We start from the raw sequence: 19572 nt of genomic DNA, 5'->3' as shown, positions 1-19572 counted from the left end.
GCCCCTGCTCAATGAATTTGTTGTAGGCCAGCACTGTTACTGTTCTGCAGTATGCTACTACCAAGGGCAATAAAGAGAAGCCCAGTCATCCAATAACCTCACAAGTGGTGTGGAAAGCACTTTGCTGCTAACCCTGTGGCACACCAGCCATGGTGGCTGAGTGGCTCTGTGTCGAGATCAGAGCAATGATGAATTGCACTTGAGCAGAAAGGCAGCAGCACTCTTCCTCCTAGGCTGAAGGAAGCATCTCCAGCCATATTGTTAATAGCTTGACGGTTTCCTTTGCAGAATCTGTACAAATCAGACCTGGAGTGGCTCCGTGGCATTGGCTGGATGCCGGCTGGCTCTGTGGGAGTGCTGCATGTGAAAAAAGCTCAAGAGCTTGTGAATGACAGATTATATAAGCAACCTCGAGATGCACTGAAATTTACCAGCATTGCTGACCCTCCACCAGTCGTCCTGGCTAAGGTCAATTCCCAACAGATCAGTGAAGTAAGTAACAACATTTATAATGATGTGAAATGGTATGGAGGTATGGGTTAGATAGGAATTGTATGTCTTTGAAAAAAAAGAAGAGACATTTTTATAATGCAGTAGAATAATTTAGTCTTTGCTTCTCCCTTAGAATCTGTACCGTGAGGCCTGGGATAGAGACAAGACTCAGATCAATGTTCCAGCTGATACCCCTGTAATGCTGCAGTCCAAGATTAATGCTCTGAATATAAGCAATGTAAGAGAATTAATTAAGAATATGCACATGGGTGTATCAAACACAGCCTCAGTTACACCTGTTCTTAAAAACCAAAAGGCAATTGATTCACTTTCTGTGACTGCAATTCTGCTCACAAATGTGTATGTTATATAACAACAGTGAAACTCTTTGATGACTTTATTATTTACATTGACAACTAGACAAGCATTAAAAAAAACCCTAGTATAGTTAAGCAAGTTCCTGAAAGAATATATCATGGCATTGTCACCACTGCAGTTAGTCTCTAGTCTCATTAAACCTGTATGCTAATCCAATTTCATGAATCATGTTCACGTTACTTTCATATTTTTCTTAGTGAATAAAACAGTATCGTTCCTTATATTGTCACTGGGTTAGCTAGGCCTTTTGGCTTTTGAAGAATGATAGGGGGAGAATGAGAGGGATGAGGTCCAGTTAGGGAGTATAGCAACAATTTGGCCTTCTTTATTGGCACAAATCTGGTGGGAAGTCTATGTATGGCTCAAGCTGAGACAGCATAAATATGGAAGCCAGGAGTCTTGAGAATACCACTACCAGAGATCATGGTAAAGTTTGGTGTTAGGTTTGCACCCCCAGGTAAACAAAGTGTGACTCACAAGGGGCTGAACCTCTGAAGGTGGGTTTTGGATTCCAAAGCAACATCTTAGTTTTTCTAAGCTTTATTTTCCTCTGCCTATCTAGCTCTGTTATTACCAGTTCTAGTTAAATTCTTCTCTAGTTCTATTAATACTAATTCATATACTTTCCGCACCTGCTTTCTCATCTAGACTCCAAGTAAGTTGTAACGTCAGTCATATAAGCTGTGTATATTTGAGGTCTATTTATGCAGTGGTTGAGCATCCATTATTCATTGCAGGTCATATTTATCACCGTTTGTTTGTGTATTTGTATATTTTTGTATTTATTACATGTATATCCTGCCTTTTTTCCTCCTGCAAGGAACTCAAGGCAGCTTATATGATTCTCTCCTCCTCCCAGTTTAGGCACGAGTCCTATGCACACTTTCCTGTGGCAGTAAGGCCCATTGGGCACAATGGCACTTACTTCAGAGTAAACGTGCATAGGATTGCACTGGTAATTCCTGAATGCCTACCGTTTATTTTCATCCTGTATTTTATGACTACATTGAAAAATGTGCGCAAATTTTGATTGCAGAAACATTATACTGGAGACTGGGATGAGGCCAAGGCAAAAGGCTACGACATAAGAGCTGATGCGATTTCAATCAAGCATGCCAAAGCTTCCAGAGACATAGCGAGTGAGGTACGATCTCTGCTTACTTTTGAAATGGCTCTTCAAGTCATGAGTATCTATGGCAAAGTTGTGGCTAGATATAACCAGTCTCAAAATCATATTTATTCAGCCATTTAAATGTTGCATGTTTGAGATATTTTAGCACTATTCTGCCCATTGTTTTAAATTGATGACTTTAGAAGTTTGATCTTTCAAAGGATATTAAAGTGAAACAGTTGAATATATTCCTTTATTTTGAATGCCAAAGCGATTACTGGGAGAAGCCTTGAGACACATGGTGGTATAAATGATGACCTTTATGCACTCAGGACATGGCATTGATTAAATCTGTCGCTGTGTGTATTGTCATATATATGGGTTCACATACATTCAAAGATTTCATTAAAGCAACATTTTCTGTTATGAATCAGAGCACCATCTTGCAGAGCTCCCAAATTGAGTTAAGCATTCTTAAAGGTATTATATGTTCAAAATACTATCTGAGAGCAAGTGTATGCATGTTTGCTTGGAAGTAAACTCCTCCATGTTCAGAGGGCCTACTCCCAGGTAAAGTGTAGATTGCTGCCTATGAATTGTTGCTTTAGAATACCAGATATTCTCACTTTGGCCAGTTCACAACCAGATACATTACTCAAATATTTTTTTTTAAAGAATCCTATTACTTTGGCACAGGATATATAGCAATCACGGGTTAATATATTTATAATGCAGTATTTTATCAAATAAACATCCAACTGAAGAGTCTTGATGATGTACTCTACTAAAAACTGAATTCCCTCAAAACTGGAACACTGAGAACAGCTAGTCATTTTGTTTTAACGGTTTGCACTTCTTATTTTCCTGCTTTCCTGCTCAGTACAAGTACAAAGAAACTCATGAGAAACAAAAAGGCCACTACATCGGATGCCCTTCAGTAAAGGCGGATCCTAAACTTTCCTGGGCTGCCAAAGTATTGAGGATGCAAAATGACAGATTGTACAAGCAGGCTTACCACGATTCAAAAGCCAAGATCACAATACCAGTTGACATGGTGGCCATCGAAGCAGCCAAGCAAGGGCAGGCGTTGGCAAGCGACATCGACTATCATCATTATTTGCACCAGTGGACTTGTCTGCCAGACCAGAATGATATAATCCAGGCAAAGAAAGCATACGACCTACAGAGTGATGTAAGTATATCTACATTTTGCAAGGTCACACATAAACACATTGTTGGTGTGGAATAAGACAAAAGAGACATTGTGACTGACAGCTGTAGAAGATTCCCATCTGTTAATTCTCTCTTTATCTCCTTGATCACATCTGCAGTTGTTTTGCTAATGAGCATTAGTCCTTGCTGGGAATCTTCACATGATTTGATCATGAATATCTTGAGAAGCAGTACTGAAACATGGGTGCTCAAAATATTTTAGAGTGTCCAAACAGGTCATGCAGACAAGAGTGATGTAACATACTTGTCCTTTCTAAGATGTCTCACACCACTCGCTATTTAGTCAATTGCTATTGGAATGCAGTCACTCTAGGGGCTTCTACACAAGGCATTTATTGTGTGCTTGTCACTCCCTACTTATGATTGTTTATGGGTTTTTTAGATGATGTAGTGACCCTCTAGTTTCATTTCTGTTTGTAAATAGAACTTTCGGCAAGTTTTTTTCTGGAGCAGGGAAAATGGAGTATTATTTCTGAAAGTGAAAGGAAATGGTGTTACCACTTGGGTATGTGAGTTATCCCTCTATACCACAGTGCCATCTAGAGGTTACATATTGGAAAAGCAGGAAAGGAAATGCTCCTTCTGTAGTGCTCGGATTTCAATTCTTCAGGGAAACCAAAAGTAGATGCAGCAGATTAAAGCCTACTGTAAAAAAGCCCTCAGTAGAAATATATGGGATACTGCTGCATATTTTTCATATCAGGCATGGGTTTCAGTTTTCTGCACATTTCAGGATACTTAATGCCATTTCATATCTACCATTAATGCGGATGTAAGATGGCATTAGATGTATGTGAACCTCTGATAACTTCTTAATATGTTTATCTTGTTTGATGAAAATCTATTTCATCTTAGTTTTTGGCCTAGTCCAGTGAAAGTTAGTATCGCTGAAATCCTATTGAAATAATCAATTACAATTAGCCATGGCTTTCTTGAAGTCCCATTGCTTTTATTTACCGCACAGAGTATTTCTTTTGAGATGCCTTGATGTTCCTTTTTCTGCCTTTTTTGACCTCGTCTCTCACAGGCTGTGTTAAGTCAGATCTGGAGTGGCTCTGGGGGATTGGACGGATGCCAAATGCGTCTCCGATAGTGAAGAGGGTGAAATGTGCCCAGTGGGAGGGTGTGTGGCATGTGGCGGAATCCCCTTGTTATCTCCAATCAGAGCTCGGAGATAACATGGGGATTCCTTTACCCCGCTTCGTCCCAGGCCTCCTGGCTGCGTGAGGGTCTTGGGGTGAGAGGGGGGGCTGAGGAGGGAGCCAGCACTCTGCAGGCCAGACAGGGAACGTCTGTGGGCCAAATTAGGCCTACAGGTGGAGGTTCCCTCCCTTACTCAATGGTTTACAATGACCTGAGGCCTGCACGTGTTGCTGGTCATGTGGAGCCACCACTCAAAATATTGCTTTAAAAATTAACACTTGTGGAAATAAGTGAAATGCTGAATCGTGCCTTGGTGGCAGCTGCACAGCTCCATCTCCCCATGGGCAGAGAGGCACTGTGCTTGGAATCTTCGAGAGTCCACTGTACCCATGCCAAGGGGCCTCTTGGTTTCTGGGTACATTTATATGTGAAAAGGCCTTTTAAATCATTTGAGGTACATGTTGGACTGCGAGCCTCTCTTCCCTGACTGGTTTGTCAGAGCGAGAGTGATCTGGCTTTGTTCTGGGCCAGCACTGCTGCTGTTCTGCAGTATGCTACTAACAAGGGGGATAAAGAGAAGCTCGTTCATCCAATAGCCTCACAAGTGGTGTGGAACACACTTTGCCGCTAACTGTGTGGCACACCAGCCATGGTGGCTGAGTGGCTCTGTGTCGAGAGCAGAGCAGTGATGAACTGCACTTGACCAGAAAGGTGGCAGCGCTCTTCCTCCTAGGCTGAAGGAAGCATCTCCAGCCATATTGTTAATAACTTGACGGTTTCCTTTGCAGAATCTGTACAAATCAGACCTGGAGTGGCTGCGTGGCATTGGCTGGATGCCGGCTGGCTCTGTGGGAGTGCTGCATGTGAAAAGAGCTCAAGATCTAGTGAATGAGAGATTGTATAAGCAACCTCGAGATGCGCTGACATTTACCAGCATTGCTGACCCTCCACCAGTCGTCCTGGCTAAGATCAATTCCCAACAGATCAGTGAAGTAAGTAACAACATTTATTATGATGTGAAGCGGTATGGAGGTATGGGTTAGATAGGGATTGTATGTCCTTGAAAAGGAAGAGACATTTTTATAAAGCAGTAGAATAATTTGGTCTTTCTTTCTTTCTTTCTTTCTTTCTTTCTTTCTTTCTTTCTTTCTTAGAATCTGTACCGTGAGGCCTGGGATAGAGACAAGACTCAGATCAATGTTCCAGCTGATACCCCTGTAATGCTGCAGTCCAAGATTAACGCTCTGAATATAAGCAATGTAAGAGAATTAATTAACAATATGCACATGGGTGTATCAAACACAGCCTCAGTTACACCTGTACTTAAAAAGTGAAAGGCATTTGATTCATTTGCCGTGACTGCAATTCTGCTCACAAATGTGTATGTTATATAACAACAGTGAAACTCTTTGATGACTTTATTATTTACATTGACAACTGGACAAGCATTAAAAAAAGCATGGTTAAAATTATCTTTCCAGTATTTATTTGGCAGACATATAGCCAGCAATTGTTCTCAAAGCAGCTATGTATTCAATATATTTGTGAATATAATTTGATAAAATATACATTAAAAAAATGGTGTACACATTATGGTGATGACTCTGGGCATAATCCATGGGGCATTGTGCTGCACAATCCCCATTAAATGCTTGGGAGCTGCAGAAAAGCATGGCATTACACTGTATATGGGTAATATTGATTATTTACTGTAATTTTTAAAATATGCCCTCCAGAATGTCTGGGTAAATTAAAAACACACGCAAAGCATAATAAAGCTTTAACACAAGAGTCAAATAATAAAGGTGCAAAAAGCTTAAGGCTTCCAAGATCCAAACGCAGTTCATCAGTGTAATATAGCCTAGAAATATAAGACTTCATTTCACATGTAGGCCAAGAAATCATGGCTCTGACATAATAGGGCAGGATACTGTAGTGTAGTTTCAATAACAGTCTAAGGAGAGCTCCTCCTACCAGGTTCCTGAAAAAACATTCTTAGCATTGTTAGCACTGCAGATAGTCCCTATTCTTGTCAAAACGTATATGTAAATCGAACTTCATGAATAATGCTCATAATACTTTCATATTTTTCTTAGCAAATAAAGTAGTATACTTAGATAATAATGCCACTGGCTTAGCTAAGTCTTTTGGCTTTTGAAACATGATAGGGAGGAGAGTGGGAGAGATGAGCTTCCATTAGGACAGGAGTGGGTAACGCATGGCTTGCTTCCGGAGCGGCCTCTGGTCCCCACCCCCCAACATGCTGCTGAATGTGGCACAAGCAAAAAAGAAACTTTTGTGGGGTGGGGAAGTGGTGCTATTAGCACTGTGGTCACTAGAAGCATCACATTTCACTTACAAACATGGTAAATTTAACCTTTTTATTGCTACTGAGTGCTACAGAACAGTTTGCTGCCATATTTCAGCAGTGAAATTGGATTTTACAAAAATAATAATTCAAGGTGCCCCATGGACTTTGCTGTGTCTACTGAACAGCCTGTGGGGGGATCCAGGAGGCAAAAATGGCCCCAGACCTCTTGTAGTTCCCAGAGGATATAGAAGTAAGTTGGCCTTCTCCATCACCACAAATCTGGCTGAAAGTATATGCATGGCTCAAAGTGACAACATAAAGATGGGAGCCAGGGCTCTTGAGATCTTTGCCACAGATCATTGTAAATTCTGATGGCAGGAAAACCCAATGTGACTCACAAGGGGGCTGAACTTCTGAAGGTGGTTTTTGCATCCCAATGAAATGTCTTGCTCTTTTTAAGCTTTAAAATGCTCTGTCCATCTAGCTCGGTTATTACCAATTCTAGTTAAATTCTTCTCTAGCTCCCTTAATACTAATTCATATCCCTTCCCCACTTCTTTTATCATCTAGGTCCCAAGTAAGTTGTAAAGTCAGCCATATAAGCAGCATATATATATGTGTGTATACACTATATTTATGCAGTGCTTGATCATCCATTGTTCATTGCAGGACCTTCATATAGCCGAGAGCCTCGGCTATTGGGCAGTATAGAAATTAAATAAATAAATAAAAATAATCTTTTTTCACTTTTTAGGCTGCAATCCTATGCACTTACCTGTAAGGCCCATTGCGACTTACTTCAGAGTAAACGTGCATAGGATTGCACTGGTAATTCCTGAATGCCTATAGTTTATTTTCATCATGTATTTTATGACTACATTGGAAAAACGTGCATGAATTTTGATTGCAGAAACATTATACTGGAGACTGGGATGAGGCCAAGGCAAAAGGCTACGACATAAGAGCTGATGCGATTTCAATCAAGCACGCCAAAGCTTCCAGAGACATAGCGAGTGAGGTACGATCTCTGCTTACTTTTGAAATGGCTGTATCTCTTCAAGTCATGAGTGTGTATGACAAAGTTGTGACCAGATATAACCAGTCTCAAAATAGAATATATTCAGTCTTATTCAGTTGCATGTTTGTGATATTTTTAGCAGTATTCTGCCCATTGTTTTAAATTTGTGACTTCAGAATTTTGATCTTTCAAAGGATATTAAAGTCAAACAGTATACTATATTCCTCTGTTTTAAATGCCAAAGTGATTATGGTGATAAGCCTTGAGAAACATGGTGGTATAAATGATGATCTTTTATGCACTCAGGACATGGCATTGATTAAAGCTGTTGCGGTGTACTGCCAAATTCAAGGGTTTTGTTAAAGCAACATTTTCTATCAGATTAGCCAAATTGAGTTAAATATTCTTGAAGGTATTATGTGTACAAAATACTGTCTGAGAGCAAGTGTATGCATGTTGACTTGAAAGTAAACTTCCACCATGTTCAGTGGGGCCTACTCCCAGGTAAAGTCTGGATTGCTGCCTGTGAATTCTGCTTTGGAATAACAAATATTCTTACTTTGGAGAGCTTGCAACCAGATACATTATCAGCTTTAAAAAAAAGAATCCTATTACTTTGGCTCAGGATGTATAGCAATACGGGTTAATATATTTATAATGTACCATTTTATCAAATAAACATCCAGTCTTGATGTACTCCCCTAAAAGAAGGGTCTTGATGAACTCCTCTAAAAACTGAATTCCCTCAAAACTGGAACACTGAGAACAGCTACTCATTTTCCCCTTGTAATTGTTTTAATGGTTTGTGCTTCTTATTTTCCTGCGTTCCTGCTCAGTACAAGTACAAAGAAACACATGAGAAACAAAAAGGCCACTACATCGGATGCCCTTCAGTAAAGGCGGATCCTAAACTTTCCTGGGCTGCCAAAGTATTGAGGATGCAAAATGACAGATTGTACAAGCAGGCTTACCACGATTCAAAAGCCAAGATCACGATACCAGTTGACATGGTGGCCATCGAAGCAGCCAAGCAAGGGCAGGCGCTGGCAAGCGACATCGACTATCATCATTATTTGCACCAGTGGACTTGTCTGCCAGACCAGAATGATGTAATCCAGGCAAAGAAAGCATACGACCTACAGAGTGATGTAAGTATATCTACATTTTGCAAGGTCAGGTCACACATAAACACATTGTTGGTGTGGAATAAGACAAAAGAGACATTGTGACTGACAGCTGTAGAAGATTCCCATCTGTTAATTCTCTCTTTATCTCCTTGATCACATCTGCAGTTGTTTTGCTAATGAGCATTAGTCCTAGCGGGGAATCTTCACACTATTTGATCATGAATATCTTGAGAAGCAGTACTGGAACACGGGTGCTGGAAATACTTTAGAGTGTCCAAACAGGTCATGCAGGCAAGAGTGATGTAACATACTTGTCCTTTCTAAGATGTCTCACACCAGTAGCTAATTAATCAATTGCTATTTGGAATGCAGTCACTGTAGCGGCTTCTACATTTATTGTGCGCTTGTCATTCCCTACTCATGGTTGTTTATGGTTTCTTTAGATGACGTAGTAACCCTCTAGTTTCACTTCTGTTTGTACAGAGTACTTTTGGTAAGTTTTTCTTTGGAGCAGGGAAAATGGAGTATTATTTCTGAAAGTGAAAGAAGACACTGTTACCACTTGGGTATGTGAGCTATCCCTCTCTACCACAGTGCCATCTAGAGGTTACGTAGTGGAAAAGCAGGAAAGGAAATGCTCCTTCTGTAGTGCTCGGATCTCAATTCTTCAGGGAAACCAAAAGTAGATGCAGCAGATTAAAGCCTACTGTAAAAAAGCCCTCAGTAGGCATCTGTAGGAGAGTGCTGCATGTTTTTTCTATCAGGCATGGGTTTTAGTTTTCTGCCAATTCAGGAAACGTAATGCCATTTAATATCTACTAGTCTACTACTAATGTGGATGTAAGATGGCAGTAGATGTAGAGGAACCTCTGATGACTTCTTAAATTGTTTATCTAGTTTGATGAAAATCTATTGTCCTAGTTTTTGGCCTAGTCCAGTGAAAGCTAGTAATGCTTAAATCCGATTGAAATAATCAATTACAATTAGCCATGGCTTTCTTGAAGTCCCATTGCTTTTATTTACCACACAGAGTAATTCTTTGGAGATGCTTTGAAGCTCCTTTTTCTGCCTTTTTTGACCTCGTCAAAGGAGGGAGCCAGCACTCTGCAGGCCAGACTGGGAACGTCTGTGGGCCAAATGAGGCCCACGGGTGGAGATTACCCTCCCTTGCTCAATGGTTTACAATGACCTGAGGCCTGCATGTGTTGCTGGTCATGTGGAGCCACAACTCAAAATATTGCTTTAAAAATTATACTTGTGGAAATATGTGAAATGCTGAATCGTGCCTTGGTGGCAGCTGCACAGCTCCATCTCCCCATGGGCAGAGAGGCATTGTGCTTAGAATCTTCGAGAGGGGCCTCTTGGTTTCTGGGTACATTTATATGTGACAAGGCCTTTTAAATCATTTGAGGTACATGTTGGACCAGGAGCCTCTCTTCCCTGACTGGTTTGTCAGAGCGAGAGTGATCTGGCTTTGTTCTGGGCCAGCACTGCTGCTGTTCTGCAGTATGCTACTAACAAGGGGGATAAAGAGAAGCCTGTGCATGCAGGAGCCTCACAAGTGGTATGGAACACACTTTGCTGCTGGTGGCTGAGTGACTCTGTGTCAAGAGCAAAATGATGAATTGTGCTTGAGCAGAAAGGTGGCAGCGCTCTTCCTCCTAGGCTGAAGGAAGCGTCTCCAGCCATATTGTTAATAGCTTGACGGTTTCCTTTGCAGAATCTGTACAAATCAGACCTGGAGTGGCTGCGTGGCATTGGCTGGATGCCGGCTGGCTCTGTGGGAGTGCTGCATGTGAAAAGAGCTCAAGATCTAGTGAATGAGAGATTGTATAAGCAACCTCGAGATGCGCTGAAATTTACCAGCATTGCTGACCCTCCACCAGTTGTCCTGGCTAAGGTCAATTCCCAACAGATCAGTGAAGTAAGTAATGACATTTATTATGACGTGAAGTGGTATGGAGGTATGGGTTTTTATTTATTCTATCTATTTGCAAGATTTATATACTGCTCCATATCTGGAACAGATTTTGGAATGCTGAACGCAAGAAATAAAACAGTAAAAGAATAAAAATATTAAAATACCACATTAAAATTATACTTGTTTAAAAACACAATGCTGTAACTGGTCAAAACTGTAACTGGTCAATTAAGGAATGCTTCCTGGAACAGTGCTGTTTTCAGGAGGCACTGGAAACAACACAGTGTTTGTGCCTGCCTGACCTTCAGGGGCAGGGAATTCCAAAGAAATGAGACCACCACACTGAAGGCTCTTCTCCTGGTGGACTCCAGTTGGGCAATAAGTCCATGTGGAACCCCCAGGAGCAAGCCCTCCAATGATCTCAGTGACTGAGTAGGTTGGTAAAGAAGAAGGCGCTCTCTCAGGTATCCAGGTCCCTGGTTGTTTAGGTCTTTGAACACTAGCACTAAAACCTTAAACCTGGCCTGGTAGCGCATAGGCAGCCAGCGCAGTTCCCTCAGCAGAGGAGTTGGATGCTGAAAAGGGGCAGCTCCTGACAACAGCCAAGCTGCAGCATTCTGCACTAGCTTCAGCTTCCGGAGCAGCCTTAAGGGCAGCCCCACGTAGAGTGCATTGCAGTAATCCAGTCTTGAGGTTACTAGCACCTGTACCACCATGGTCAAGCAATCCCTGTCTAGGATTGGCCATAGTGGGTGAACCAGCCAAAGCTGGTAGAAGGCAGTCTGAGCCACTGCAGGTACTTGGGCCTCCAGTGACAATGATGGATCTAGGAGTACCTCCAGACGACGACCCTGATCTCTCAGAGGGAGTGCAACTCCATCCAGAACAGGCAATGAGCCTATCTCCCAGACTCGGGAACCACTCACCCACAGGGCTTCCATCTTGCCAGGATTCAGTTTCAGTTTATTGGCCCTCATCCAGCCATTGCTGAGTTCAGGCACTGGCCCAGTCCTTGCACAGCCTCTCTTGATTCTAGGGGTGGACGAAAGTCCCCTACCTGTCCTTGAAGGACGTTCGCGGTGGGGGGGAGGCGCTTCGCTGCTCCCCCCGCGAAGTTCAGGCTGGGGGGAGGAGGCTTCCCGCCTTGGCCCGGCCAAAATTCAGGCCGGGGGGGAGGCTTCCCGCCTCGGCCCGGCCGAAATTCAGGCCGGGGAGGAGGCTTCCCGCCTCGCCCGGCCGCAAACGCGAAAGTTAAAACAAAAACAAAAACGCCCCCTGATAGGCTACGTGACGATTCACGTAGCCTATCACGGCTAGATCTGCAAAGTCAGCCGTGATAGGCTACGTCAATCGACACGTAGCCTATCACGGGTGACTTAAAAAAAAAAATGCACGTACGCTAACGGCGGCCCCCATAGGGAGCCGCCATTCGCGTTCCTTATTTAGTCGCTGTAGTCTACGTAAAGATTTACGTAGACTACGGCGAAAATAAGGGCAACGCAAATAGCGTTGCCCTTATTTTCGCCGTAGTCTATGTAAACAGGGGGCTTTTTTTTTTTCTTTGATTGCAATGGGGCTTTTTTTTTTCTTTGATTGCAATGGCGGCGGCGGCAGCCGGTCAAAAGACCGGCTGCCGCTCCCGCCCCGCTCGAACACCCGCCGAACCGCCGGCTGGACCCGCCACCAGGAGGGACATTCGGTGAAGGTAAGTCCCGTCCTGGAGGGGGGTGCGGGGGGCGGGGGGGTTCAGAGGATTTCTCCCCGAAACTTGTTCGGGGGGCCGAACACGTTGGCGCTCGGCTCCCCGAAGTTTCGGGGAGAAATTCTCCGCCAACCCTACTTGATTCAGATGTCACAGGGAGACAGAGCTGCGTGTCATCAGCATACTGATGGCACTTGGGTCCAAATCCCCCAATGACTGCTCCCAGCAGCTTCATATAGATGTTAAATAACATTGGGGACGAGATGGTACCCTGTAGAACCCCATAGCTGAACTGCCAAGAGGCCGAGGAATGGTCACAATGTTACTCTCTGAAATCCGCTGCGCCGGTAGGACTGGAACCACTGTAACACATTGCCTCCAATACCCATCCCATGGACTCGATCCAGGAGGATACCATGGTCAATGGTATTAAAAGCCGATGAGAGGTCGAGCACAATTAACAGGGTTGCACTCCCTCTGTCCCTCTCTCGATAAAGGTCATCCATCAGGGCAACCAAGGCTGATTCAATCCTTTAACCAGGGCTAAACCCAGATTGAAATGGGTCTAGATAATCAGCATCTTCCAAGAGTGCCTGCAGTTGTTCTGCCAGTACGCTCTACAGAACCTTCCCTAAAAAAGGGGTATTTGAGACTGGGTGGTAGTTGTCGAAACATATTGGATCCAGAGTGGACTTCTTTAGGAGTTGTTGCAGTACTGCCTCCTTGACAATAGTAGGGACCACCCATTCCTGAAGGGAAGCATTCACCAAACCCTGGACCCACCCAGCCAGTCATACTCCGTCGGCTAGCTTTTATTAGCCAGGAAGGGCAAGGATCGAGAGGTAGGGATGGCACAGAAATCTTCAGAATCCGGCTCCCCGGAGTCCATAGCAGAACAGACTGGTCCCCCCCGCCACCCCGCGAAGTCTGGTAGGGACGGACCCTACCTGGCGTGGCTGGTCCGGGTCCATCTGCTGCCGTCTGCAGCCATCCACTGCCAGGCTGTGGATGCAAATGGCATCCAATGTAGCCGACGCCATTTGCATCCCTGCCCTTTGCTGTGATTGGCTACGTAAATCTTTATGTACCCTATCACGGCCAAGGGCAGGGATGCAAATGGTGTCCACTACGCCGGACGCCATTTGCGTGGCAGCGGCTGGAAGTCCGGCTGTGGACGGGCCTGGCCGGGGGCTCCACGGACTCACCACAGAGCAGAACCGGCTGGGAAGAATTCCGGGGGGAGGAACGGATTGCCTCCCCCCCCCCAGCGGATGCCCTGGACCGGACAGGTGAGTGGGGTTCATACACCCCTATCGAGTGGGCATGTGGTCAGTTACATTGCTGCAAGTACCTTGTCATCAGGCCCCAACAACTGGAACTGATCCCACAAAATCGGGCAGATGGTGGCGTGAGACACCTCAACTGGTACTGCGCTAACAACAGCATCAAGTTCGCTGCAGAGACAAGCGATTTTGTCCTCAAAGTGTGATGCAAGAAGGTCACAGCAGGCCCTTGAGGGGACCAGAGCCCCATTTGCTGAGGAGGGTGTTAGCAGCCGCCTGGAACATCTGAAATAGCTTCACTAGATGACTATTTGAGGATGCAATGGAAACAGCAAAGTAAGACTTCTTTGCCACCCGTATTGCCACACAATAGGCACAATTATGTGCTCTAGAGCATGCTCAGGTTAAATATGGATTGCATGTCTTTGAAAAAGAAGAGACATTTCTATCATGCAATAGAATAATTTAGTCTTTGCTTCTCCCTTAGAATCTGTATCGTGAAGCCTGGGATAGAGACAAGACTCAGATCAATGTTCCAGCTGATACCCCTGTAATGCTGCAGTCCAAGATTAACGCTCTGAATATAAGCAATGTAAGAGAATCAATTAAGAATATGTACATGGGTGTATCAAACACAGCCTCAGTTACACCTGTACTTAAAAACGAAAAGGCAATTGATTCACTTGCTGTGACTGTGATTCTGCTCACAAGTGTGTTTGTTATATAACAACAGTGAAACTCTTTGACGACTTTATTATTTACATTGACAACTGGACAAGCATTAAAAAAAACCTAGTATAGTTAAGCAGGTTCCTGAAAGAATATATCATGGCATTGTCACCACTGCAGTTAGTCTCTAGTCTCATCAAACTTGTATGTTAATCCAACTTCATGAATCAAGTTCACATTACTTTCATATTTTTCTTAGCAAATAAAACAATATCGTTCCTTATAGTGTCACTGGGTTAGCTAGGCCTTTTGGCTTTTGAAGAATGACAGGGGGAGAATGAGAGGGATGAGGTCCAGTTAGGGAGTATAGCAACAACTTGGCCTTCTTTATTGGCACAAATCTGGTGGGAAGTCTAAGTATGGCTCAAGCTGAGACAGCATAAACATAGAAGCCAGGAGTCTTGGGAATACCACTACCAGAGATCATGGTAAAGTTTGGTGTTAGGTTTGCACCCCCAGGTAAACAAAGTGTGACTCACAAGGGGCTGAACCTCTGAAGGTGGGTTTTGGATTCCAAAGCAACATCTTGGTTTTTCTAAGCTTTATTTTCCTCTGCCTATCTAGCTCTGTTATTACCAGTTCTAGTTAAATTCTTCTCTAGCTCTATTAATACTAATTCATATACCTTCCCACCTGCTTTCTCATCTAGACTCCAAGTAAGTTGTAACGTCAGTCAAATAAGCTGTTTATGTGTGCATGAGCTCTATTTATGCAGTGGTTGAGCATCCATTATTCATTGCAGGACATACACATTTATCACCATTTATTTATTTGTTTGTTTGTGTATTCGTGTATTTTTGTATTTATTACATGTATATCCTGCCTTTTTTCCTCCTGCAAGGAACTCAAGGCAGCTTATATGATTCTCTCCTCCTCCCAGTTTAGGCACGAGTCCTATGCACACTTTCCTGTGGCAGTAAGGCCCATTGGGCACAATGGCACTTACTTCAGAGTAAATGTGCATAGGATTGCACTGGTAATTCCTGAATGCCTACCGTTTATTTTCATCCTGTATTTTATGACTACATTGAAAAATGTGCGCAAATTTTGATTGCAGAAACATTATACTGGAGACTGGGATGAGGCCAAGGCAAAAGGCTACGACATAAGAGCTGATGCGATTTCAATCAAGCACGCCAAAGCTTCCAGAGACATAGCGAGTGAGGTACGATCTCTGCTTACTTTTGAAATGGCTCTTCAAGTCATGAGTATCTATGGCAAAGTTGTGGCTAGATATAACCAGTCTCAAAATCATATTTATTCAGCCATTTAAATGTTGCATGTTTGAGATATTTTAGCACTATTCTGCCCATTGTTTTAAATTGATGACTTTAGAAGTTTGATCTTTCAAAGGATATTAAAGTGAAACAGTTGAATATATTCCTTTATTTTGAATGCCAAAGCGATTACTGGGAGAAACCTTGCGACATATTGTGCTGTAAATGATTATCTTTTGTGCACTCAGGATGTTGCATTGATTAAATCTGTTGCTGTGCACTATCATATTTATTTATTTATTTATTTATTTATATTTGTACACGCATGCACACGTTCAAGAGTTTCATTAAAGCAACGTTTTCTGTCAAGTTATGAAACCAGAGCAACACCTTGAAAAGCTTCCAAATTGGGTTAAGCATTCTTGAAGCTATTATATGTTCAAAATACTATCTGAGAGAGGCGTATGTATGTTTAGTTGACAGTAAACTCCACCATGTTCGGCAGGGCCTACTCCAAGATAAAGTGTGGATTGCTGCCTGTGAATTCTTCCTTTGGAAAAACAAATATTCTCACTTTGGAGAGTTTGCACCCCCCCCTTTTTTTAAAGAATCCTTTTACTTTGGCTCAGGATATATAGCAATCACTCATTAATATTTCTGTAATGTACTAATTTATCAAATAAACATCCAATTGAAGAACCTTGATGATTTATTCTCCTAACAACTGAATGCCCTAAAAACTGAAACTGAGAGCAGCTGCTCATTTCCCCCCTTGTAATTGTTTTAATGATTTGCACTTCTAATTTACCTGCTTTCCTGCTCAGTACAAGTACAAAGAAACTCACGAGAAACAGAAAGGCCACTACATCGGATGCCCTTCAGTAAAGGCGGATCCTAAACTTTCCTGGGCTGCCAAAGTATTGAGGATGCAAAATGACAGATTGTACAAGCAGGCTTACCACGATTCAAAAGCCAAGATCACGATACCAGTTGACATGGTGGCCATCGAAGCAGCCAAGCAAGGGCAGGCGCTGGCAAGCGACATCGACTATCATCATTATTTGCACCAGTGGACTTGTCTGCCAGACCAGAATGATGTAATCCAGGCAAAGAAAGCATACGACCTACAGAGTGATGTAAGTATATCTACATTTTGCAAGGTCAGGTCACACATAAACACATTGTTGGTGTGGAATAAGACAAAAGAGACATTGTGACTGACAGCTGTAGAAGATTCCCATCTGTTAATTCTCTCTTTATCTCCTTGATCACATCTGCAGTTGTTTTGCTAATGAGCATTAGTCCTAGCGGGGAATCTTCACACTATTTGATCATGAATATCTTGAGAAGCAGTACTGGAACACGGGTGCTGGAAATACTTTAGAGTGTCCAAACAGGTCTTGCAGGCAAGAGTGATGTAACATACTTGTCCTTTCTAAGATGTCTCACACCAGTCGCTAATTAATCAATAGCTATTTGGAATGCAGTCACTCTAGGATCTTCTACACAAGGCATTTATTGTATTCTTGTCATTCCCTATTTAAGATTGTTTATGGGTTTTTTAGATGATGTAGAGACCCTCTAGTTTCAGTTCTGTTTGTGAATAGAACTTTCGGCAAGTTTTTTTCTGGAGCAGGGAAAATGGAGTATTATTTCTGAAAGTGAAAGAAGACACTGTTACCACTAGTGTATATGAGCTATCTCTCTATACCACAGTGCCATCAAGAGGTTACGTAGTGGAAAAGCAGGAAAGGAAATGCTCCTTCTGTAGTGCTCGGATTTCAATTCTTCAAGGAAGCTGAAAGTAGATGCAGCAGATTAGAGCCTACTGTAAGAAAGCCCTCAGTAGACATATATAGGATAGTGCTGCATATTATTCATATGAGGCATGGGTTTCAGTTTTCTGCCCATTTCAGGAAACTTAATGCCATTTCATATCTACTACTAATGCGGATGTAAAATGGCATTAGATATACGAGAAATTCTAATAACTTCTTAATATGTTTATCTTGTTTGATGACAATCTATTTCTCCTTAGTTTTTGGCTTAGCCCAGTGAAAGTTAGTATCGCTGAAATCCTATTGAAATAATCAATTACAATTAGCCATGGCTTTCTTGAAGTCCCATTGCTTTTATTTACCACACAGAGTATTTCTTTTGAGATGCCTTGAAGCTCCTTTTTCTGCCTTTTTTGACCTCGTCTCTCACAGGCTGTGTTAAGTCAGATCTGGAGTGGCTCTGGGGGATTGGACGGATGCCAAATGCGTCTCCGATAGTGAAGAGGGTGAAATGTGCCCAGTGGGAGGGTGCATGGCATGCGGGGGAATCCCCTTGTTATCTCCAATCAGAGCTCGGATTTACCCTGCTTCATCCCAGGCCTCCTGGCTGCGTGAGGGTCTTGGGATGAGAGAGGGGGAGGGCTTGAGGAGGGAGCCAGCACTCTGCAGGCCAGACTGGGAACGTCTGTGGGCCAAATGAGGCCCACGGGTGGAGGTTACCCTCCCTTGCTCAGTGGTTTACAATGACCTGAGGCCTGCACGTGTTGCTGGTCATGTGGAGCCACCACTCAAAATATTGCTTTAAAAATTATACTTGTGGAAATAAGTGAAATGCTGAATCGTGCCTTGGTGGCAGCTGCACAGCTCCATCTCCCCATGGGCAGAGAGGCACTGTGCTTGGAATCTTCGAGAGTCCACTGTACCCATGCCAAGGGGCCTCTTGGTTTCTGTGTACATTTATGTGTGACAAGGCCTTTTAAATCATTTGAGGTACATGTTGGACTGAATCTACACATAGCATTTATACTGTTATCATACCTATTGGTATACATGACACCAATGGGCTCCAATAGGTATGAAAACAGTATGATAACAGTATAACTGCTATGTGTAGATTCAGCCTTGGACTGTGAATCTTTCTTCCCTGACTGGTTTGTCAGAGCGAGAGTGATCTGGCTTTGTTCTGGGCCAGCACTGCTGCTGTTCTGCAGTATGCTACTAACAAGGGGGATAAAGAGAAGCTCGTTCATCCAATAGCCTCAGAAGTGGTGTGGAACACACTTTGCCGCTAACTGTGTGGCACACCAGCCATGGTGGCTGAGTGGCTCTGTGTCGAGAGCAGAGCAGTGATGAATTGCACTTGACCAGAAAGGTGGCAGCGCTCTTCCTCCTAGGCTGAAGGAAGCATCTCCAGCCATATTGTTAATAACTTGACGGTTTCCTTTGCAGAATCTGTACAAATCAGACCTGGAGTGGCTGCGTGGCATTGGCTGGATGCCGGCTGGCTCTGTGGGAGTGCTGCATGTGAAAAGAGCTCAAGATCTAGTGAATGAGAGATTGTATAAGCAACCTCGAGATGCGCTGACATTTACCAGCATTGCTGACCCTCCACCAGTCGTCCTGGCTAAGGTCAATTCCCAACAGATCAGTGAAGTAAGTAACAACATTTATTATGATGTGAAGCGGTATGGAGGTATGGGTTAGATAGGGATTGTATGTCCTTGAAAAGGAAGAGACATTTTTATAAAGCAGTAGAATAATTTGGTCTTTCTTTCTTTCTTTCTTTCTTTCTTTCTTTCTTTCTTTCTTTCTTAGAATCTGTACCGTGAGGCCTGGGATAGAGACAAGACTCAGATCAATGTTCCAGCTGATACCCCTGTCATGCTGCAGTCCAAGATTAACGCTCTGAACACAAGCAATGTAAGAGAATTAATTAACGATATGCACACAGGTGTATCAAGAATAGTGATATATACATATCTGCTAGATTGCCTCAGTTACTTCTGTTCAAGTTTGCCGTCTCCAATGTTCCAAAGGTGTGGGGCCAACTTTTATATTATATTGTTTGAATCTATGGGTATCCAGGCAATGTGAATGGCCTCTTTTGATAGGACTAGGAATGGACACAC

The 19572-nt window shown here is 43.1% G+C and overlaps 1 protein-coding gene across 2 annotated transcripts in view; it reads left to right on the top strand.

Moving 5' to 3' along the window:
- NEB (nebulin) overlaps window positions 1-19572 on the top strand; it is a 245400-nt gene that overhangs the window by 120013 nt on the left and 105815 nt on the right. The window contains exons 73-86 of one of the 2 annotated variants that reach the window (XM_084810696.1): window positions 289-492; window positions 626-730; window positions 1907-2014; window positions 2862-3173; window positions 5146-5349; window positions 5512-5616; window positions 7579-7686; window positions 8523-8834; window positions 10534-10737; window positions 14207-14311; window positions 15506-15613; window positions 16490-16801; window positions 18893-19096; window positions 19259-19363. In XM_084810696.1, coding sequence (XP_084666822.1) covers window positions 289-492; window positions 626-730; window positions 1907-2014; window positions 2862-3173; window positions 5146-5349; window positions 5512-5616; window positions 7579-7686; window positions 8523-8834; window positions 10534-10737; window positions 14207-14311; window positions 15506-15613; window positions 16490-16801; window positions 18893-19096; window positions 19259-19363 — 2496 coding nt within the window. The remainder of the gene's footprint in view (window positions 1-288; window positions 493-625; window positions 731-1906; window positions 2015-2861; window positions 3174-5145; window positions 5350-5511; window positions 5617-7578; window positions 7687-8522; window positions 8835-10533; window positions 10738-14206; window positions 14312-15505; window positions 15614-16489; window positions 16802-18892; window positions 19097-19258; window positions 19364-19572) is intronic. The other variant, XM_084810706.1, reaches the window with a different exon arrangement.

This window comes from Heloderma suspectum, chromosome 1 (genome assembly GCF_057233095.1).
Source record: "Heloderma suspectum isolate Gila_16-S chromosome 1, 16-S_ref, whole genome shotgun sequence".
NCBI classification, from domain to species: Eukaryota; Metazoa; Chordata; class Lepidosauria; order Squamata; family Helodermatidae; genus Heloderma; species Heloderma suspectum.
Note: the sequence above shows the minus strand (reverse complement) of the source record. Positions and strands in the feature narration are given on the sequence as shown.